We start from the raw sequence: 24,089 nt of genomic DNA on the forward strand, positions 1-24,089 counted from the left end.
TCCGGAAAATACGGTAGTTAAAAATAAATTACCCGCAAAAAATGCGACATATGTATGTTTTTTTTCTACCTAATTATGCATTTTTGGCCTTGTGCGACTTATATTCCAGTGCGACTTATGTATGTTTTTTTTTAACCTAATTATGCATTTTTGGCCCTGTGCGACTTATATTCTGGAGCGACTTATAGACCGGAAAATACGGTAGTTAAAAATAAATTACCCGCAAAAAATGTGACTTATACTCCAGTGCGACTTATGTATGTTTTTTTCTACCTAATTATGCATTTTTGGCCTTGTGCGACTTATACTCCGGTGCGACTTATAGTCTAGAAAATACGGTATTGGTGTGTACGCATGGTGTTCTACTTCTGTTGAATGCTGTACTATTATATTATATATATTCTATATAATATACTCTCCACTCAACTCTATACCCCTCATGTTCCCCTGCTCATCAGTCGTTTAGCGAGACTCAGAAGAAGAGGCTGTTGTCATGGAAACAACAGGTCCAGAGGCTGTTCCGGGCCATTCCAAGAAAAACGCTCCTTGACATAGCAGGTTATCGACCGCAGCGGAGGTATAGTATATATGGTGTTTATAGTACTACATATTGCGGTTGGACCACTTCATTGTTGTTATTGTTGGAGTGGCATGTATGAATATGAATATGAATGTGTGTTTTTGTTCTGCAGCAGTCGTGGATTTGGTCAGTCCAACTCCCTTCCCACTACGAGCTGCGTCGGGAGCAGCGTCATGGCCAGAAGGAGCCTTCGGCAATTCCAGATGCCCTCTCGGAGCTTACCAGGAGCAAGGCTGGGCCTGCTGGGCAGCGGAGGCTTGCTGGGGCCGACGCCTCGGAGCAGCAGCAGCACACCCACAGGGCCCAAGCAAGGGAAACAGGTGAGTCCAACCTCAGGGGTTACCTTACCCTTAGGGGTGTCCCCTAAGTGCGGACCGGGGACCATTTTTGGCCAGCAGCTTGTTTTTGTTTTTTTTATTGGTCCTCAACATATTATAAAAATAAAATAATATATAATATAAGATATAAGATATCATAGTAATCCCTTGTTACATCTGACTTTTTGAAATGTAATTTTTCCCCCAAAAAATATAATTAATAAATCATGCTGTTTTGTAGTTGAATACGGCCTATAAAAAAATGCATCTTTAGGAAAATATTACATATTTTGGACAAATGGCCAAAATGAAGTCCAATACAAATATAAGGCATTCAGAAAGACGCATTCAAAGAATGTGTACGACAATATGTAGTATTCTACACGGGGCACGTGTGAAGGTGACTATAGGGGTGTTACTTGATGTCTCGAGGGCTCTAATAATATTAAAAAACACATTCAAAAAGGTCAAATTATAAACAAGGAATGTTACTTAGCGGAAATTCAAATTAACCGCCATAAATGATGGATAAACACAAATTAGCTTTATCAGCTATTACACAAAGCTACGCTGTAGCTTAGCATATACTGTGTGTGTGTGTATACCGTTTTTTCTGGACTATAAGTCGCTCCGGAGTATAAGTCGCATAAGGCCAAACATGCATAATTGCGTAGGAAAAAACATACATAAGTCGCACTGGAGTATAAGTCGCATTTTTTGCAGGTCATTTACTTATTATAGTTAAAAACTTAAATAAAACTTAAATATGATTAATTGTGAGTTAACTATGGATGGGAAAAAATGCAATTAATCACAATCAAATATTTTTACTTATTTAACTAAATACATACACATATATATGTATACATATATACATGTGTGTATATATATACACATGTATACATATATACATATGAATATATGTATACATGTGTGTATATATATATATACATTTATACATATATACATATGAATATATACATATATATATATATATACACACATATATACATATACACACATATACACATATATACACACATATACATATATACACACATATACATATATACACACACATATACATATACACACATATGCATACACATACATATATATACACATACATACACACATATATACATATATACACACATATATGTATACACATACATATACACACACACACACACACACATAGATATACACATATGTATGTATACACATACGTATATATACACACATATATGTATGTATACACATACGTATATACACACACACATATATGTATGTATACACATACATATATACACACACACATATACGTATACATATATGTATGTATACACACACACACACACATATATATATATATATATATATATATATATATATATATATATATATATATATATATATATATATATATATATATATATGTATATGTATGTATTTAGTTGCAAATGTATATTTCTAATAATAAATGTCATCAAATGAAACCAGTGTGAGTGAATCCCCAGCAGTTTGTTCCTGTGCTGCCTGAAATACGCAAGTTGTGGTCTCCAACAGACCATTTGAAGATGTGGAACAATATGTTCCAGGATGTTTACAAGAGTCCGGATAGCAGAATGACGTCTTCATCACTTATTCCATATAAAGTCACATTTTTATTTCATAACATAAGAATGCAGGGGGAAAGAAAAAAAGGGTGTAGCGTTGGTGTCGGTGTTGGTGTTTGACGAATGAAAGAAGGTGGATGGAACTTGCAGGGAAGTCAGGCCGCATACCAGAAGCCCTGCGTCAGCGCCCCGACGCTGAAACAGGAGGAGCCGTTTCTTGCTCATCCTGGCACGCTTTGGTCTGGGCTGACCCATTTCATTGGAAACACACACACACACACACACACACACACACATCCCTTACAATGGGAGGAAATACCTCAGTTCCTCTTCCTCGCTCGTCTGCATTGCGAGATGTGTGCAACGTACGAGACAAGTATGCGAGTCATTGTTTGGTGGAGGTGTTGTAGAGGGGAGGGGCCAAAGAGAGAGCGACATAGTATTTATATTAGAGAGAGAGAGAGAAAGGCAGTGAGAACAGTGCATAGGCATTTCCTGTTTTTCCTTGGCCTGCGGCACTGGAGGGCCAGGAGGGGGGTGGGGGGTGGGGGGGTGGAAGAGGGAACCAGGGAAGGACTAAATTGCGGTGTCAGAGGTAAAAAAAAAAAAAAAAAGGCAGGTCACAGGGACATATTTTTGGATGTGGAGCATCGTGTGTATGGAGGACCAAAACTGCCAAAATAATAAATAAATAAATAAATAAAAGTGAAAATAAAAACAAAAAATGAAAAAAAAAATTCCAAAAATTAAATACACAAAAATAAATATAAATGGAAATAAAAACAAAAAATTTTTTTTTTAAATATATATGTAAAATATAATCAAAATATAAAAAAATAAAATATAAAAAATATAACAAAATATATACATAAATAAATAAAAGCAAAAATAAATACAAAAATAAAAAACATGATTAAAAAACTAAAAATAAATACAAAAATAAATATATAAATAGAATTACATATCAATAAATAAATAAAAGCACTCTGCGACTTATACTCCAGTGCTACTTACGTATGTTTTTTCCTAACTAATTATGCATTTTTGGCCTTGTGCGACTTATACTCCAGTGCTACTTACGTATGTTTTTTTCTACCTAATTATGCATTTTTGCCCTTGTGCGACTTATACTCCAGTGCTACTTACGTATGTTTTTTTTCTACCTAATTATGCATTTTTGCCCTTGTGAGACTTATACTCCAGTGCTACTTATGTATGTTTTTTTCGACCTAATTATGCATTTTTGCCCTTGTGAGACTTATACTCCAGTGCTACTTATGTATGTTTTTTTCGACCTAATTATGCATTTTTGGCCTTGTGCGACTTATACTCCAGTGCTACTTACGTATGTTTTTTCCTAACTAATTATGCATTTAAGGCCTTGTGCGACTTATACTCCAGTGCTACTTACGTATGTTTTTTTCTACCTAATTATGCATTTTTGCCCTTGTGAGACTTATACTCCAGTGCTACTTACGTATGTTTTTTCCTAACTAATTATGCATTTTTGGCCTCGTGAGACTTATACTCCAGTGCTACTTATGTATGTTTTTTTCGACCTAATTATGCATTTTTGCCCTTGTGCGACTTATACTCCGGAATACGGCATTATGCTAATTTCCGGCCCTTTTGTATTGAGTTGTGGACACCTATAGAACAGCTACCCGCAATAACCCGCACAGAAAGCTTTCTAGATCTTCCAGAATGATCTCGATGATCTTCCAGAATTCCCGCTCTGTTTTAATTAAAGATAATACATACACTGTAGTTCCGACATGTTCATCAAATCCTGTTGTTTTCATATTTTCTTTAGGGTCTGTGGTTTGCCAACCCCGGAGGCAGCAACAGTATGCCCAGTCGAAGCCACAGCTCCGTGCAACGGACACGCTCCCTGCCCGTTCACACGACGCCACAAACGATGGTCATGTTCCAACAAGCTGGTAGGAAACCATAACGTACTTTCTTTGATTTCACAACTTTATACCTAAGTCGACTTTGGTATAATAAGCTTTTTCCTCACGATACGATAGGATTTGCAGTACGATCAAAAACGCATTTCAAATGAAGTGAGGTCGAGGGACAAAGAAGCAAAAAAATTACCACTTCCACACTACATGAGAGGACAACCTATGGACAATTTGGAGTCGCTAAATAACCTAGCATGTTTTTGGAATGTGGGAGGAAACGACTAACAATTATATTCTTAGTCGATTAATCTGACGCTTGTTTTACGATTAATCGAGTTATCGGTTTGGCCCCAGACAAACCAAATTAATAGTCAGTCAGTGGTTTTGCAACATTCATTCATTTTCTAACGCGTATCCTCATGAGGGTCGGGGGGGGGGTGCTGGAGCCTATCCCAGCTGTCTTCGGGCGAGAGAGAGACGGGGTACACCCTGGACTGGTGGCCAGCCAATCACAGGGCACATATAGACAAACCCCCAGACCACCGTGCCGCCAACCTCGGATATATCGGATTCAATTGTTCCCACTGGTTTTGTCCGATATAAGCGAAATCCGTTATATGCGTATAAGGCGGTCGAGTGGTTAGCGCGCAGACCTCACGGCTAGGAGACCAGGGTTCAATTCCACCCTCGGCCATCTCTGTGTGGAGTTTGCATGTTCTCCCCGTGCATGCGTGGGCTTTCTCCGGGTACTCCGGTTTCCTCCCACATTCCAAAAACATGCTAGGTTAATTAGCGACTCCAAATTGTCCATAGGTATGAATGTGAGTGTGAATGGTTGTTTGTCTATATGTGCCCTGTGAATGGCTGGCGACCAGTCTAGGGTGCACCCCGCCTTACGCCCGAAGACAGCTGGGATAGTACAGTGGTACTTAGCCTCCAAAAAAGTATTTCAAATGAAGTGAGGTCGAGGGACAAAGAAGCAAAAAAATTACCACTTCCACACTAAATGAGAGGACAACCTTTTGCACTCGATCTCATGTCATGCAATGTTCGTCATAGCCAATGTAGAGGGACGACTGCAGGGGGGGGGGTGGTACACCCTGGACTGGTGGCCAGCCAATCACAGGCCTCGTGAGGAAAAAGCGGTAGAAAATGAATGAATGAATGAATGAATGAATATCCGAGGTTTACTGTATTTTTAAATCTCCCAGGTAACAGTCGGGTTGACTGTTTTTGGTACGGGGGAAGGTTAGCTCGAGGTTGAGCAGTGTAAGAAGGGCGTGTCGGGCGTATATTTTGAACCGTTGCAACCAAGCAACCCCTGGCCAAGCTATTCAGTCTTAGCTCGAGTGTGGCCAGTGAAAATCCCTTGTGGTGAGAGAGAGAGAGAGAGAGAGAGAGAGAGAGAGAGAGAAGCTAAGTTAGGCGGTCATCCACAGTCAACTATTTATAGGCTCCAATGATCTCCCACCAGTCTTCAAATACATTTACTCTGTCAGTGGCCTCATCTTATCCCTACTATGCTTTATGTCTATTGTGCTGAGTCAGCGTGATTGTGCTGATTTGTCAAAGGAAGGGAAGATGAGAGCAGGCAAGTCAGGCAGCCAAGTGGGCCAAGGAGTTGTCCTCGCTGCACAAAGAACCTCATTGTGGAACTCCTTCAACTTCACAGACCCTTCCTCCCTCTCTCTCTCTCTCTCTCTCTCTCACATACATACATAACATCCCCTCCGTTTGGGAGTTTCATTCCCGATTCTTTGCACTGGGAAAGTGTAGGAAGACTGTAGTAGAATTGAGACAGGAAATTCCATGACCTGAATCCGAGTGGATATTAGCCCGACGTCCTGACTGATTTTTTATCAAGGATGTTTTTGTCCCATACAAAACTTTATACCACCTTCTTATCTTCTTATCGACGAGAAAACATCTTTATTTAAAGCGGCAATTTTTCGGTTGTGGCTTTTCTCCGGGTACTCCGGTTTCCTCCCACATTATATTTTTAAAATATTGGCTGTACGGTGGTCGAGTGGTTAGCGCACAGACCTCACAGCTAGGAGACCAAGGTTAAATTCCACCCTCGGCCATCTCTGTTTTTGCATGTTCTCCCCCGTCCGTGCATGCGTGGGTTTTCTCCGGGTACTCCGTTTTCCTCCCACATTCCAAAAAAAAACATGCTAGGTTAATTAGCCACTCCAAATTGTCCATAGGTATGAATGTGAGTGTGAATGGTTTGTCTATATGTGCCCTGTGATTGGCTGGCCACCAGTCCAGGGTGTTCCCCGCCTATAGTCGTCCCTTTACATTGGCTATGATGAACATTGCATGTAATGAGAGAGAGTGCAAAAGGTTATCCTCTCGTTTAGTGTGGAAGTGGTAAATTTTTTTGCTTCTTTGTCCATCGACCTCACTTCATTTGAAATGAAACGTAGTCAAAGTCCTGACTTATGTCAGAAAAAAAAATCACCTAAATAAAAGTTTACGGCTGCAAGGCGTTCAAGTGGTTAGCACGCAGGCCTCACAGCAAGGATACCCGAGTTCAATTCCACCCGCGGGCATCTCTGTGTGGAGTTTGCATGTTCTCCCTGTGCATGCGTGGGTTTTCTCCGGGTACTCCGGTTTCCTCCCACATTCCAAAAAAACATGCTAGGTTAATTAGCGACTCCAAATTGTCCATAGGTATGAATGTGAGTGTGAATGGTTGTTTGTCTATATGTGCCCTGTGATTGGCTGGCCACCAGTCCAGGGTGTTCCCCGCCTACAGTCGTCCCTTTACATTGGCTATGATGAACATTGCATGTAATGAGAGAGAGTGCAAAAGGTTATCCTCTCGTTTAGTGTGGAAGTGGTAATTTTTTTGCTTCTTTGTCCCTCGACCTCACTTCATTTGAAGTACGTTTTTGATCTTAGAATAAGTGTTAAGTGTTTAAGTGAACTTGTTTAGCTTACTAAAGTACTTATGCTGCCCCCCCACCCCACCCCCCCATCCATGTAGATCTTCAGTTGCCGGCGACAGAGCCAGACATCAACAATCGCCTTGAATCCTTATGTCTGAGTATGACGGAGCACGCCTTGGGAGGTAAGACCGTTTTTATCTTGTTGATGTTTACGACAAAAACGTTAGCGTTTGACCGTGGATTATTTTTGGAGACATAATTATTACACAAATATGAGCACACCCATGTGTACTTCATGTACGGCAATATTTACTGTAAAGCAAAAAAGTTTGGTTTAGGCCGTAAACCAGGGGTTGGTGACCTTTTACCATCAAAATAAAACATATCTTGGAGTGGCAAAATATAGCAATATATAGCTTATACAGCTCTAATTTTTTATTATTTTTTATTAATTTTTTAAAAATTATTATTATTATCGAGTCCTTGAGCGATTAGTTCATTTTTTTTTATCAAAGACTCAACAAGATGTCTTTTTTTTTGTGTCTCACTGACTGAACACACAGACCCCCTTCCCTTGCTCATCCAATCAGCAGTCAGAACGCAGTCTAGATGCATTCAGGGACATGCGGTGAGTTGGATATTTCAAACTCTTTTCAAAAATACACATTTCCTTCACTTAAATAAAATAAAAATAAATAAAAATCACTCAGCTCGGGGAAAAAGGGAACCTCAACAAGGAGGCTGAAGGGCCCTAACTAGACCCCTAACTAAAGAAAATGTACAAATATTGACATTTTAGAGGATTTATGAAATTAATAAGGATTAATCTAGACTACAAAAAATAGTTGTTGATTAATTGTATAATTGGAGTTGCATGCAAGGTCAAGATGGCATTTGTATGCGTAGGCTTGTATCAGGGGTGTCCAAACTTTTTCCCGCGAGGGCCACAGTGAGACGCAAGAGCTACTTTAATAAACAAACGCATTAGGATATGCAAAACAAACAAAAAATTATATTGGCAACAATTTGATGTACGCTAGTTGAAAAAGTGTCTTTTACGGAACTATGTATTTTGTTTGTCATAACTGCGTTACTTAAATGACTAATCATTTTTCCTCAGTCGGAGTTTGAGTTGATTCTCTTAAAATCATTTCATATTTTGACTTTTTTAAACTTTATTCCCATAATAGATAGATATATACTAGATAGATAGATAGATACTAGATAGATAGATAGATAGATAGATAGATAGATAGATAGATAGATACTAGATATATACTAGATAGATAGATAGATACTAGATAGATAGATACTAGATATATAGATACTAGATATATACTAGATAGATAGATACTAGATAGATACTAGATAGATAGATACTAGATAGATACTAGAGATATACTAGATAGATAGATAGATACTAGATAGATAGATAGATACTAGATAGATAGATAGATAGATAGATAGATAGATAGATAGATAGATAGATAGATAGATACTAGATATATACTAGATAGATAGATACTAGATAGATACTAGATAGATAGATAGATACTAGATAGATAGATACTAGATATATAGATACTAGATATATACTAGATAGATAGATACTAGATAGATACTAGATAGATAGATACTAGATAGATACTAGATAGATAGATACTAGATAGATACTAGATAGATAGATACTAGATAGATACTAGAGATATACTAGATAGATAGATAGATACTAGATAGATAGATAGATACTAGATAGATAGATAGATACTAGATAGATAGATAGATACTAGATAGATAGATAGATAGATAGATAGATAGATAGATAGATAGATAGATAGATAGATAGATACTAGATATATAGATAGATACTAGATATATAGATACTAGATAGATACTAGATATATAGATACTAGATAGATACTAGATAGATAGATACTAGATATATAGATACTAGATATATACTAGATAGATAGATACTAGATAGATAGATACTAGATATATACTAGATAGATACTAGATAGATATATAGATACTAGATAGATACTAGATAGATAGATATATACTAGATAGATATATAGATATATACTAGATAGATATCTATCCATCTATCTCGTATCTACTAGATAGATACGAGATAGATGGATAGATACTAGATATATACTAGATAGATAGATACTAGATAGATACGAGATAGATAGATAGATACTAGATAGATACTAGATAGATACGAGATAGATAGATAGATACTAGATAGATAGATACTAGATATATACTAGATAGATAGATACTAGATAGATATATAGATACTAGATATATACTAGATAGATACTAGATAGATGGATAGATACTAGATAGATATATAGATACTAGATATATACTAGATAGATACTAGATAGATGGATAGATACTAGATAGATATATAGATACTAGATATATACTAGATAGATACTAGATAGATGGATAGATACTAGATACATAGATACTAGATATATACTAGATAGATAGATACTAGATAGATGGATAGATACTAGATACATAGATATATACTAGATAGATACTAGATACTAGATACATAGATATATACTAGATAGATGGATAGATACTAGATACATAGATATATACTAGATAGATGGATAGATACTAGATACATAGATATATACTAGATAGATAGATACTAGATAGATGGATAGATACTAGATACATAGATATATACTAGATAGATAGATACTAGATAGATGGATAGATACTAGATAGATAGATATATACTAGATATATACTAGATAGATACTAGATAGATATATAGATATATACTAGATAGATAGATACTAGATAGATACTAGATAGATACTAGATAGATAGATAGATACTAGATAGATATATAGATATATACTAGATAGATAGATACTAGATAGATATATAGATATATACTAGATAGATAGATACTAGATAGATAGATACTAGATAGATAGATCATCAAATATGAACACCAATGTACAGCACAGATCATTTCAAGAACTTTGAATAAATAACAATAATTTAGTTAGTTAATCATATTCTGTGCTGTAACAAGAGTAGAAAGGTGACCATAGGGGTGCTATTTCATGTCAGGAGGGCTCTAATAATATATATTTTTTAAAAAAGTGTATTTAGAAGGTGAAAACCAATCCAATATGAGTCCTGAAATATTATCAGGTAATGGTTGGGAGTATGAATGTGTGTGAAAAATGATTTAGCCAAAGGTTACGGTCATTTCCACCCAACGAGGTGAAGACAGAAGGGCCTCAGTTCTCCATACGGAACCTTTGACAAGTGCTGCTTTGTGTATATGTGTGTGTATATGTGTGTGTGTGTGTATGTGTGTGTATGTGTGTGTGTGTCGAGAAGGCACAGAACAGCACCAATTAATAGAACGTAGAACCTTGCTTCCACTCTTGCATCCAACATATGTATGTATATGCATATGCATTCAAAACACAAACATTAGCAACCTGCGCTAAGGTGGAACTATACTACGTCCAGTCCAAGAACTAAAACGTATTTTACTTATATAAGTACTCTTAAACACGCATGTCACAGACGTGTCGTCCTAGCATGCAGACATCTTTACAAGTATCGATGCATATTTTAAAATTAATCGTGAATTAGTAGGTAATCACCGTATGTGACGCCATCACGTTCAGTAATTAGCGGGGGGGACTGTAAACACTGTAACACACACCAGCTGCAAACCTAGTAGTTATGGGGCCAAACTACATCGTACTGTGAATAAAACATTATTGCGTTAATAACAGAGCTGTCAATAAATTCAAATGGATAATCGCGATTAATCGTGATTAATCATGATCCGTCGCGATTAATCATTCATTCACACTCACATTCATTATGCCGTGCAGCCCGAATAAAACATTTAATTATTGTCAATAAATTCAAATATTTAATCATGATTAATCATTAATTATGCGGTAGAAAATTAATTAATTTTCTACCGCTTTTCCTCACGAGGGTCGCTGGAGCCTATCCCAGCTGTCTTCGGGCGAGAGGCGGGGTACACCCTGGACTGGTGGCCAGCCAATCACAGGGCACATATAGACAAACAACCATTCACACTCACATTCATACCTATGGACAATTTGGAGTCGCTAATTAACCTAGCATGCGGTAACCTTGACAAAGCTGAATTTGAAGTGAAATCGTTTTTGTGATGCTGGTACGATGACCAGGGAATTTCACCGTGCCATGTGATGTTTGGGAAGGAGGCCCGGAAGTGGCAGACAGTCAGGGGTCAAGGGTCAGGTCCCTCACTGTCACGTACGGGAACAACACATCTGTCAAAATACAGATGGAGGCTTTGACAGTCCAACAGTTGGACAGCTGTTGCCTCTGGTGGGGCTGGATAGGAAAATGTTACCCAGCCATGTACTTTACTTCGGAATTAAGCCGGAATACTACAATACAATTATATTTACTATAAGGGGTTTTATTGTTGTTGTTGTTATTGCTATTATGATTTTTTTTTAGATTCATTCATTCATTTTCTACCGCTTATCCTCACGAGGGTCGCGGGGGTGCTGGAACCTATCCCAGCTGTCTTCAGGCAAGAGGCGGGGTACACCCTGGACTGGTTGCCAGCCAATCACAGGGCACATATAGTCTTATTTTTCACATTTTAACACTGCAGACTATGTACAATTTTGGTCCCAGTATTGACCCCTGGGGTACCCCACATGTAATATTTAAACAACAGATGTGTATTCTCCTAGCTTAATAGAGGTCTTCCTGTTTGCTAGGTTGCTAGGGGGTGCTGGAGCCTATCCCAGCTGTCTTCGGACAAGAGGCGGGGTACACCCTGGACTGGTGGCTAGCCAATCACAGGGCACATATAGACAAACAACCATTCACACTCACATTCATACCTATGGACAATTTGGAGTCGCTAATTAACCTAGCATGTTTTTGGAATGTGGGAGGAAACCGGAATCTTAAGTAAATTTGATCAATGGTCTTCCTGCCTTATAGACAAACATGACTAAATTGAGGGCTAAATGTAGGCCTCACAGCTAGGAGACCAGGGTTCAATTCCACCCTCGGCCATCTCTGTGTGGAGTTTGCGTGGGTTTTTTCCGGGTACTCCGGTTTCCTCCCACATTCCAAAAAACATGCTAGGTTAATTAGCGACAAATTGTCCATAGGTATGAATGTGAGTGTGAATGGTTGTTTGTCTATATGTGCCCTGTGATTGGCTGGACACCGGTCCAGAGTATACCCCGCCTCTCGCCTGAAGACAGCTGGGATAGGCTCCAGCACCCCCCGCGCGACCCTTGTTAGGATAAGTGGAAGAAAATGAATGAATGAAAATGAAAAATGATATTAAGAAAGCAGGAAGTGAACAAATGTAACAGTTAGTGATTGTAAAAGTACCAGATGGAGGGGTAGGATTTAATAAGCTTTGCTTCTTCCTACTCCTTTTGGACATGTGGAACTGGGAACTGATTATGTGATGCGTTCAATTGTAATCTGACGCATGTTCAAATGAAATTACGGGTTTACGGGAAATTACGAGTGTGAATTCCGCCTTTTATCCACGGTAAAAAGATACTAACAAGCCGTCTTTCTGTGCTCTTCATCCTCAGACGGTGCCGATCGCACGTCAACAATATGAAACGGGGGCCAGAAGCGTGTCAGAAGCTTCGCGGGGGCCCTCCCACAACAAGTCACCCTGAGGTCACCTGCCCTCCGGTGCCCTCTTCCTGTAGCCAAAAAAGGTAGAGCTCCAAGCAAAAAGGGGGCGTCGAAGAATCACATGCCATCACACTGGCTGCATTGACGGGGACGGGGGGGGGGGGTCGGAAAAACACACTTCCTGTTGTGACCAACAATGTAGGGGGGGTGGAAGAGAACAAGGTCTGACAGGTGTGTGTGTGAGAGAGAGAACGGCGCCCTCTCAGGAGATCAGAAGCACTACAACCGACACATCAGCGGAGCAGGAGACGCCCGCCCTGGGGACCCGGGCCCCATTGAAGCCCATTTGGTCCCTGTACAAGAAAAAAAAAGGCCCCTTGTCTTTGTTTACATAACGATGCTACTTTTAAAGGGTACAGAAAGAAAACTACATCAGGTATGGGTTATCGTATTTTGAGTGCCAGCTTTACACCCCATGAGTAGCCATCATGCTAGTTTACAACAACATGCTATACTTTATTATATTTATCCAAGGCTTGAAGAAAATATGCTAATTAAGTGATGGAGACGCGGTAAAAAAAGAAGAAGAAGAAGAAAGTTGAAGGGAATGAGTTGACACGATAAAAGTGTGGGGGGGGGGGTTCGGGATCTGGAAAAGGAAGTGGATGTTTTGACGGAGCGAAACATCAGAGGCCGGACCTTTTGATGTCCTTAAAATGACGGAGGGAGAGGACGTCACGTTGGAATCGTGTATTTTGTATGTCCTGCGAGCGGAAGAGGAAGTGACTGGTCGGTTGCATATCGTTTTTATCTTTAGCTTATATTGTATCGACTCTCAAATTCAGAGGATTAGTGTAGTTTTTTCATACATGTAAATGGGAGATAAATACAGCTGTATTACCAATGGGATTTTGTATGTATGTTCGGATACTGGGATTTTTTTTTTGATGTTTTTGTTTAACCCTTAGATGCATAAGTGGGTCAAAAATGACCCGGTCAGGTTGTTTTCTTGAAATATGTTCATAATTAAAATTTGTTATCATTTCATATTCCAGGTATTCCTAAAAAAAACATGTTTTTGATATCATACCATTCAAATTTTTAACTTACCTTTTAGAAATTTTAAGAAATTTTAGTTTTTGTTACTACTCCAACCTTCCATAAGTGGGTCAAAAATGACCCCGTCAGGTTGTTTTCTTGAAATATCTTCGTAATTAAAAATTGTTATCATTTCATAGTCCAGGTATTCCTAAAAAAAAACATGTTTTTGATATCATACCATTCACATTTTTAACTTACCTTTTAGAAATTTTAGTTTTTGTGTTACTACCCCAACCTTCCATAAGTGGGTCAAAAATGACTAGTTCAAGTTGTTTTCTTGAAATATCTTCATAATTAAAAATTATCATTTCATATTCCAGGTATTCCTCAAAAAACATGTTTTTGCTATCATACCATTGAAATTTTTAACTTGCCTTTTATAAATTTTAAGAAATTTTAGTTTTTGTGTTACTACCCCAACCTTCCATAAGTGGGTCAAAAATGACTTGTTCAGGTTGATTTCTTGAAATATGTTCATAATTAAAAATTGCTATCATTTCATATTCCAGGTATTCCTAAAAAAAAACATGTTTTTGATATCATACCATTCACATTTTTAACTTACCTTTTATAAATTTTAGTTTTTGTGTTACTACCCCAACCTTCCATAAGTGGGTCAAAAATGACCCGGTCAGGTTGTTTTCTTGAAATATCTTCATAATTAAAATTTGTTATAAATTTCATAGTCCAGGTATTCCTAAAAAACATGTTTTTCATATCATGCCATTCAAATTTTTAACTTTTATAAATTTTAAGAAATTTTAGTTTTTGTGTTACTACCCCAACCTTCCATAAGTGGGTCAAAAATGACCCGGTCAGGTTGTTTTCTTGAAATATTTTTGTAATTAAAATTTGTTATCATTTCATATTCCAGGTATTCCTAAAAAAAAAACATGTTTTTGATATCATGCCATTCAAATTTTTAACTTACCTTTTATACATTTTAAGAAATTTTAGTTTTTATGTTACTACCCCAACCTTCCATAAGTGGGTCAAAAATGACTCGGTCAGGTTATTTTCTTGAAATATCTTCATAATTAAAATTGTCATCATTTTTTGCTATCATACCATTCAAATTTTTAACTTACCTTTTATACATTTTAAGAAATTTTCGTTTCTGTGTTACTACCCCAACCTTCCATAAGTGGGTCAAAAATGACCCGGTCAGGTTGTTTTCTTGAAATATCTTTCTAATTAAAATTATCATTTTTTGCTATCATACCATTCACATTTTTAACTTACCTTTTATAAATTTTAAGAAATTTTAGTTTTTGTGTTACTACCCCAACCTTCCATAAGTGGGTCAAAAATGACTAGTTCAAGTTGTTTTCTTGAAATATCTTCGTAATTAAAAATTATCATTTCATATTCCAGGTATTCCTCAAAAAACATGTTTTTGCTATCATACCATTGAAAATTTTAACTTGCCTTTTATAAATTTTAAGAAATTTTAGTTTTTGTGTTACTACCCCAACCTTCCATAAGTGAGTCAAAAATAACTTGGTCGGGTTGTTTTCTTGAAATATCTTTGTAATTAAAAATTATCATTTCATAGTCCAGGTATTCCTAAAAAAAACATGTTTTTGATATCATGCCATTCAAATTTTTAACTTACCTTTTTATAAATTTTAAGAAATTTTAGTTTTTGTGTTACTACCCCAACCTTCCGTAAGTGGGTCAAAAATGACCCAGTCAGGTTGTTTTCTTGAAATATCTTTGTAATTAAAATTTGTTATCATTTCATATTCCAGGTATTCCTAAAAAAACATGTTTTTGATATCATGCCATTCAAATTTTTAACTTTTATAAATTTTAAGAAATTTTAGTTTTTGTGTTACTACCCCAACCTTCCATAAGTGGGTCAAAAATGACTCGGTCAGGTTGTTTTCTTGAAATATTTTTGTAATTAAAAATTATCATCATTTCATATTACAGGTATTCCTCAAAAAACATGTTTTTGATATCATACCATTCAAATTTTTAACTTTTATAAATTTTAAGAAATTTTAGTTTTTGTGTTACTACCCCAACCTTCCATAAGTGGGTCAAAAATGACTCGGTCAGGTTGTTTTCTTGAAATATCTTCATAATTAAAAATTGTTATCATTTCATAGTCCAGGTATTCCTCAAAAAAACATGTTTTTGCTATCATACCATTCAATTTTTTAACTTTTATAAATTTTAAGAAATTTTATTTTTTTGTGTTACTACCCCAACCTTCCATAAGTGGGTCAAAAATGACTCGGTCAGGTTGTTTTCTTGAAATATCTTCGTAATTAAAAATTGTTATCATTTCATAGTCCAGGTATTCCTAAAAAAAACATGTTTTTGCTATCATACCATTCAAATTTTTAACTTTTATAAATTTTAAGAAATTTTAGTTTTTGTGTTACTACCCCAACCTTCCATAAGTGGGTCAAAAATGACCCGCATGTATTTTCTATGGAATCCAATCGGAACCTTTGAGTATTATCTTTATATTATATTATAATATTATTCATATAATAATATTCATATAATAACCTAACCAAAATGGCATAAAAAGGCATTGATTCTGGTATGTGTGATTTTTGACCCACTTATGGAAGAGTGTAGGGTCCAGTCACTCATGCATCTAAGGGTTAAAAAAACAACCTTTGTAAAACAAGGGTGATTTAAGCTGCATATGCTAACTTTGTTAGCATAAAGGAACATTTAAAATACGGAGTGAGGAAAATGAGGTTTTCAACATGGGAGACCCGGCTGTGTCTTAATTAAGTATAGAAGCGAGTGAATTGAAACACAGCCTTTTAAGTCAGTCAGCCAGTCAGTCAGTCAGTCAGTCAAGTCCATGAAGGGGTTGCTTGTCCCAGAGACTGTAGATACTGCCACCTACTGGCCCATAAAGTTAGTGGCGGTGCATAGTCACCTGACCGCTCTATAAAGAGGCCAAATATTATTGGTGGTTGAAAGTAAATGAAGCTTTTCTGTTTGTTTTCATCCAATGACTGAGGCGTTTAGGAAACACTAATGATGTGTGATGACGGTTATTATTATTATTATTATTATTATTCATTCTTTTATTGCTATTGTACTTTCTTTTCTATGCTGCACTTCTAATAATATGAGAGGAGAAGATCCAAACGGACACGGTGATTTTGCTTCTCAGCCGTCAGTACCAAAACACCCAATGACCATTTTCCGGTCCACCATCACAGAAGTTCGATTCCGTTTCGGTGCCCTTTTTTTTCCCCCCATCAACACATTTAAAAAGGACCAAAGCAGTTTTTGGATGTTTGTTTTGATCTTTGCCGGATCTCGAGTAAGGCTAGTGACCTGAGACGTCAATTAGAGCTTTGTTATGCTACCAAAACGCTATAACTATCAATAAGCTAGTTAGCTTCTTGTGTAGTAACTCAAGTGACAATTATCAGAGTAACTTCAGTCGTGTTTAATTAATAGCGGGTCCCGGGTGAGCAAGATGCGGACCTACTATGCGGACGCTTACTACCCTGGGTTGTCGCCATTTTGAAATAATGGCGGCTGAGAAGCAACTAGAGCTGAAACGTTAGCGAAGAGAGGAAGAAGCGTCGGGAAACTACCGCAGTCGTCGTTGTTAGTGAGTGAACTAAGTACACAGTGTAGACGTTGTACTTCATAATGGAAGTACAGTACAGTGGATCCCCGTACTTTCACCATTCAGCCCACAAACATAAGAATTTTTGGTCAATTTAAAAAAAAAAAAAAAATTGGCGGCACGGTGGTCGAGTGGTTCGCGTGCAGACCTCACAGCGAGGAGACCAGGGTTCAATCCCATCCTCAGCCATCTCTGAGAAAATGAATGAATGAATGATTCAGGAAGAAGTCTTGTATTTTGATCTGACAAATCTTAAGTAAATTTGATCAATTCCAGGGTTCAATTCCACCCTCGGTCATCTCTGTGTGGACTTTGCGTGGGTTTTCTCCGGGTACTCCGGTTTCCTCCCACATTCCAAAAAACATGCTAGGTTAATTAGCGACTCCAAATTGTCCATAGGTATGAATGTGAGTGTGAATGGTTGTTTGTCTATATGTGCCCTGTGATTGGCTGGCCACCAGTCCAGGGTGTACCCCGCCTGTCGCCCAAAGACAGCTGGGAAATATCACATATGCGATTATACAAGTTAAAGTACAGCATGTTTATGTCTTGTGCTTCACCGACTATGTTTTTGAGTCCTTGAACGCACCATAACTGGTGTGGCCACAAAAAAAGTTAGTTGTTTGTTTACAAACAAATCATCAACATTCTTATTGCAAATGTTGATACAAAATCAGCTGTGTGTAAAAAATGGCTATTTTTACTAGCATAACAATTACCCCCCCCCCCCCCCCCCCAAAAAAGGCGGGGATCTACTGTACTGTATTCCATTTGAGAAACAGCCGACATATGATGTCGATGTAACCATCGATGTGTCGCATTCAGATGACGTCTTGTGTTTATCGTTTTTTCCCGATCTCTGTCGCATTAAGTTCCGTTCGGTTCCTCGCCTCCGTGACGCGAACGCCACATGAACCCGCTTCACTCACGCGTGGACGGACTCATGTTAGAAACCTTCAGGCTCACTGCGCGTCTCCGCGGGTGACATCATCAGCATGGCGATAAACCTTTGCTATAAATTTCAGTACTTAAACATACTTATTTATTCTTTATTTTTCTGCAGAGCTCATACTTGTACTCGATGTAGGTGTATTGTTATTTAAAAGTACCGGTATGTATTAACAAGTTATGGCTGGTGACCATACAAACATCTCAAATATTAACCGTTGTTTTTGACGTTTTTTGATGTTTTTTGTTGATTGTAACCGTTTAATTTGTGTCATTTGGACCGCGACTCGTATAGCTAGCATAGCTAACATTCAGTAGGAGTTCACTCATAGGAGAATTGGGAGCGCAGTTACCACTTCCTCACATATAGAGCGGGAACGATGCCTTCCCATAATGCAACATTTTGTTCCACCATTAAAATCCATGGTACAAGTATTGTTTCAAGTCGTCGTTTAACAACCGTAAATGCTATTGTTGTTAGCCGTATTGTGCTGAGCTGCCTGGACAAAGTTGCGCGAACTTAAATGGCCGCGTGTCTTATTAGCATTAGCATTAGCCGCATAAACAGGTTATATGCGGATGTTTGGGCTTATCGAGACATTGTAGTCTATGCTACCAAGACATGGACGTATGCTAGCTATGTTATCATATCACGATAAGTTCAATTTCCGATTCTATGGTCATTACAAAATGTTGAATTATGATTTGTTGTCAAAGTATACGGTCTTTTATTTTAATTTTTTTTTTTTTTTTACAAATTTTTGGAAATTATGGTAATGGTTTTCCCGACACTACTTTAAGTGGGCGAAGTATTGCAGTATTGGAGATGGTTGGTTCTCTGAGCCTTGCCTTCCATAAGTGTTTTTGTAACTAACATCAAGCTAATGTTAGCATAGGGACTGGGTACATAGTACTGTAGGTACTTCAGGGTGGGAATGGGGTGGCGGGGGGGGGAGTCAAGGACGTGTCCAGGAGTCCACAACAATTTTAAATCAACTGGACTTCTAGTTGGGGTTTCCGGGAAGACGTTCACTTTAATCCAAAAGGCTTCTTCAGTTCAAAATATGCCGGTTACAGAATTCCGATATTTCTGGGTCTCTGGGTGGGCGTGTCCCACGTGTTCTGGCATGCGAGTTACCAAATATGACCGATGACCTTGTTATTCTACGGCCTTGTGTTATGATGAACGGTTCTAACGGAAACAGGGGCGGCGGTCTCCCCAGGCGTTCCCCGGGCCAACTGTGGTCTTCCCCCAGGGTGCATACCCGGACTAGATGCCCTGAGACACCCGGTGAACGGTAGTCCACGGAAAAACCTCCTGTACCCACACAGACCGGTACCCAGAAGGAGAAAGACCCACCCCAAACATGTCGAACCAAAGACTCCTTTTGGATTAAAGTGAACCACGTTCACCCTACAAGACTAAAGACCAGTACGCAGATGAGCTTGAACCTGGACGACTGAGACTCTCGACGCAGATTTCGGGTATTTTTGGTTTCATTATCATGTGTTCATGTGTCCACGTGACTTGGAAACGGCGGCATCGGACGGTCTTGGATGCTTCCATATGTTCAAACCAAATACTGACTTTAAAGTCGTTTGTGTACTGCAGTATTACACCAACAGCATTCATGTACTTTTCAGGCATACGCAGTGTGGGGAAATATGTATTTGTATTTGTTGATTGATTATTGGAACACAAAGAGGCCATTACAACTTTATTTTTGTCGATGAATAAAGTCATCAGTTAGACTCCAGACCACGGGGGTCCTAAGTGGTTCTCGTGGGGGCATTTGTGGAGAGCGACTATTTTTTTAATTGGCTTGTGGCGCAGTCTAAACTGGGGGGGGGGGGGCAGCAAAAGCGAATAAATCAGCAGTAATTTGTCAAAATATTGAGAGAAAAAAAAGCTGTAAAGTAATGAGAAAAAACATACATTTAAAAAACATTCAATTGAAATATTAGATTGAAAAATTGAAATAAATAAATTAAAATAGATAATAATAAAGATTTGTAAAGATTTTTAAAGTTGTAATATTATGAGAAAGAAACAAAACAAATAAATTAATTAAATAAAATAGATAATAATAAAGATTTATAAAGATTTTTAAAGTTGTAATATTATGAGAAACAAAAAAATTAATTAATTAAAATAGATAATAAAGATTAATAGATTTTTAAAGTTGTAATATTTTGAGGAAGAAACAAAACAAATAAATAAATTAATTAAAATAGATAATAATAAAGATTTATAAAGATTTTTAAAGTTGTAATATTATGAGAAAGAAACAAAACAAATTAATTAATTAATTATAATAGATAATAATAAAGATTTTTAAAGTTGTAATATTATGAGAAAGAAACAAAACAAATAAATAAATTAATTATAATAGATAATAATAAAGATTAATAAAGATTTTTTAAGTTGTAATATTATGAGAAAGAAACAAAACAAGTTATAATTTTTGGATTGTGGAAAATGTAACCAAAATCAAGTCAAAATATTTTTTAATTTTTTAATAAAAATAAATTATTAAGAGAATTCTCACAAAAAGCCACTAATCCTACTAGAAAAAAAATTGGAATACTGTGAGGAAAAGTATTATTAGTAGCATAGAATAGAAATATTAAAGAAAAAAAATAAACAAACAATATAAAATATATTGAAAATATATTAAAAATATAAACAAATAAACAAAATAAAAATACTATGGAAGTAAAGTAAAGTCAAAATATGGGAATAAGGCCATAATATTACAAAAAGTTACCAAGATAATTCAACAAGAAAGTTTGAAAAATATTAAATAAATATTTACATTTCAATTAATTGCATAATTGATTAATCGACGATTATTTGTTGCAGCTCGAGAGGCTATCAAGGACAAAAAAAATATTAAATAGGTTATAAATATTCCCCCCCCCCCCCCCCCCCCAATAGAACTTAACCAGCAAAGTATCAAATAATTATTTGATTATGATTATTCCCCCCCACTGCATTTGCTGTTTTGTATCTTTGGCTTTGTCTTACGCTCTGCTTTGTTTTTTTTTTTTTGTTTTTTTTTTTTAATTCAGCATAATTCATCTACCCTGTAAGACATTTTTCCAGCTTTTTACTCATATACTTTTATTTGATCAAAGAGCCGATGTCCTGTATTGACTGCAGGCTTGCGTATATATTTGACACAAACTATTGTTGTTTAATATAAACCAAAGGAAAAAAAATACCTGTAAAAAAAAAAAAAAAAAAAAAGTACAGAAAATTGGGAAAAAAATGTAGAAAAAGAAGTAAACGAGGGGGGAAAAATAATTTATATTTTAAACCTGCGCAGAAGGCTGAAAAAGTCATATTTAGAATAACAAAATGGCAGTGCCTTTTTTTTTTTTTTTTGTACTCGAGACATTTACCCCTAATGTAAATGTGTGTTTTTATTTTTAATAGACTTTAAAGACTGAAATGTTTACAGGCGGAAACCAGTGATGGCTTGTTCACATTATTATTTTTAAAACTTATAATAAATAAATAAATCCGAGAGATGAAATATTGATTTTGGAATAAAAGCGCTAAGAGCGTGTGAACACAAGCCACCATTCAGCCGCCATCACGCGGCGGCCGCCTGTAGCCTTCCTGTTCTGTGTGGAGGATACAGACTATGTTTATGAATGTGTATGAATGCATTTTTTTATTATTATTATTATTATTATTATTGTCTTGCTGTAATTTGAGACGTACCAGAATGCTGTGACTTGGCATGCCTTGTTATCGATAAAAAAAAAAAGTTATAAGTTCTGCAGTTTGTGTGTGTGAGATTTTTTTTAAAATGATATTTGTATAATCGTGTCATGATATTACTACATATTTCATACGATTTACTTGCATTGAAATCGGAAGTCAAGACAGAATTTGAGCAGAATTCTGATGGAATAGCATCAAATAACACAAAAACTTACATCACATGGATACTGTAAACATCCAGCAGCAACACAACATTTTAATATGGGCTATTTTGATAAATAAGTTTGACAAAAAAGTTGACGATTTGTTTGCTTTCGTTGAGAGGAATAAAGTCAAAATATTAGGAGGCACAGTCTAAACTGGGTGGGGGGGGGGGGCAGCAAAAGCGAATAAATCAGCAGTAATTTGTCAAAATATTGAGAGAAAAAAAGCTGTAAAGTAATGACAAAAAACATACAATTGAGGGAAAAAATAACTTCATCCAGTAGCGTTAAATTGAAATATTAGATTGAAAAATTGAAATAAATAAATAAATTTAAATTTTTAAAAAATTATGTAATATTATAAGAAAGAAACAAAACAATTAGCAAAGTTATAATTTTTGGATTGTGGAAAATGTTACCAAAATCAAGTCAAAATATGACCAATAAAATGTACATCAAGGAAGATGAAATAGCAGCAGAAATGGGTGGGGGGGGGCTGTAATTTTACAGGAATAAAGTCAAAATATTAAGAGAATTTTCACATTTTTCTTATTAAAGAAAAAAAATAAACAAACAATATAAAATATATTGAAAATATATAAAAAAATATAAACAAATAAACAAAATAAAAATACTATGGAAGTAAAGTAAAGTCAAAATATGGGAATAAGGCCATAATATTACAAAAAGTTACCAAGATAATTCAACAAGAAAGTTTGGAAAACATTAAATAAATATTTATATTTCAATTAATTGGATAATTGATTAATTAAAAATTTAAAATCGGAATATTGTGAGGAAAAAGTATTATTCGTAGATTAGAAAATAGAATAGAAATATTAAATAAAAAATGTTATGTTGGAATGTGAAAAACAAAAAGTCGTTTGGTGGGGGCTGTAATTTTACAGGAATAAAGTCAAAATATTAAGAGAATTCTCACCAAAAAGCCACAATCCTACAAGAAAAAAAATCGGAATACTGTGAGGAAAAGTATTATTCGTAGCATAGAATAGAAATATTAAAGAAAAAATGTTATGTTGTAATGTGAGAAATAAAACAAAATAAAAAGTCGTTTGGGGGGGCTGTAATTTTTATAGGAATAAAGTCAAAATATTAAGAGAATTTTCACAAAAAAAGCCACAATCCTACAAGAAAAAAAAACGGAATACTGTGAGGAAAAGTATTATTTGTAGCATAGAATAGAAATATTAAAGAAAAAATGTTATGTTGTAATGGGAGAAATAAAACAAAATAAAAAGTCGTTTGGTGGGGGTGTAATTTTACAGGAATAAAGTCAAAATATTAAGAGAATTCTCACGAAAAAAAGCCACAATCCTACAAGAAAAAAATCGGAATACTGTGAGGAAAAGTATTATTTGTAGCATAGAATAGAAATATTAAATAAAAAATGTTATGTTAGAATGTGAAAAACAAAAAAACAAAATAAAGTCATTTGGGGGAGGAAGCTGTAATTTTTATAGGAATAAAGTCA

General features: G+C 36.1%; 1 protein-coding gene across 5 annotated transcripts in view; it reads left to right on the plus strand.

Moving 5' to 3' along the window:
• The window catches only part of samd4a (sterile alpha motif domain containing 4A), a 48,355-nt gene extending 25,588 nt beyond the window's left edge, over nucleotides 1-22,767 (plus strand). Inside the window, exons 9-15 of one of the 5 annotated variants that reach the window (XR_009130279.1) lie at nucleotides 459-577; nucleotides 693-900; nucleotides 4,330-4,456; nucleotides 7,416-7,499; nucleotides 7,881-7,945; nucleotides 12,948-14,051; nucleotides 14,240-22,767. Coding sequence is in view for 4 of the 5 variants with exons in the window: in XM_058077009.1 (XP_057932992.1) it covers nucleotides 459-577; nucleotides 693-900; nucleotides 4,330-4,456; nucleotides 7,416-7,499; nucleotides 7,881-7,945; nucleotides 12,948-13,037 (693 nt within the window). In the remaining variant the exon portion in view is untranslated. Of the gene's footprint in view, nucleotides 1-458; nucleotides 578-692; nucleotides 901-4,329; nucleotides 4,457-7,415; nucleotides 7,500-7,880; nucleotides 7,946-12,947 lie in introns of all 5 variants that reach the window. The other 4 variants (XM_058077009.1, XM_058077010.1, XM_058077011.1 and 1 more) reach the window with 4 other exon arrangements.
• Nucleotides 22,768-24,089: the final 1,322 nt, after the last annotated feature.

The sequence above is a fragment of the Doryrhamphus excisus genome, chromosome 7 (assembly GCF_030265055.1).
Source record: "Doryrhamphus excisus isolate RoL2022-K1 chromosome 7, RoL_Dexc_1.0, whole genome shotgun sequence".
NCBI classification, from domain to species: domain Eukaryota; kingdom Metazoa; phylum Chordata; class Actinopteri; order Syngnathiformes; family Syngnathidae; genus Doryrhamphus; species Doryrhamphus excisus.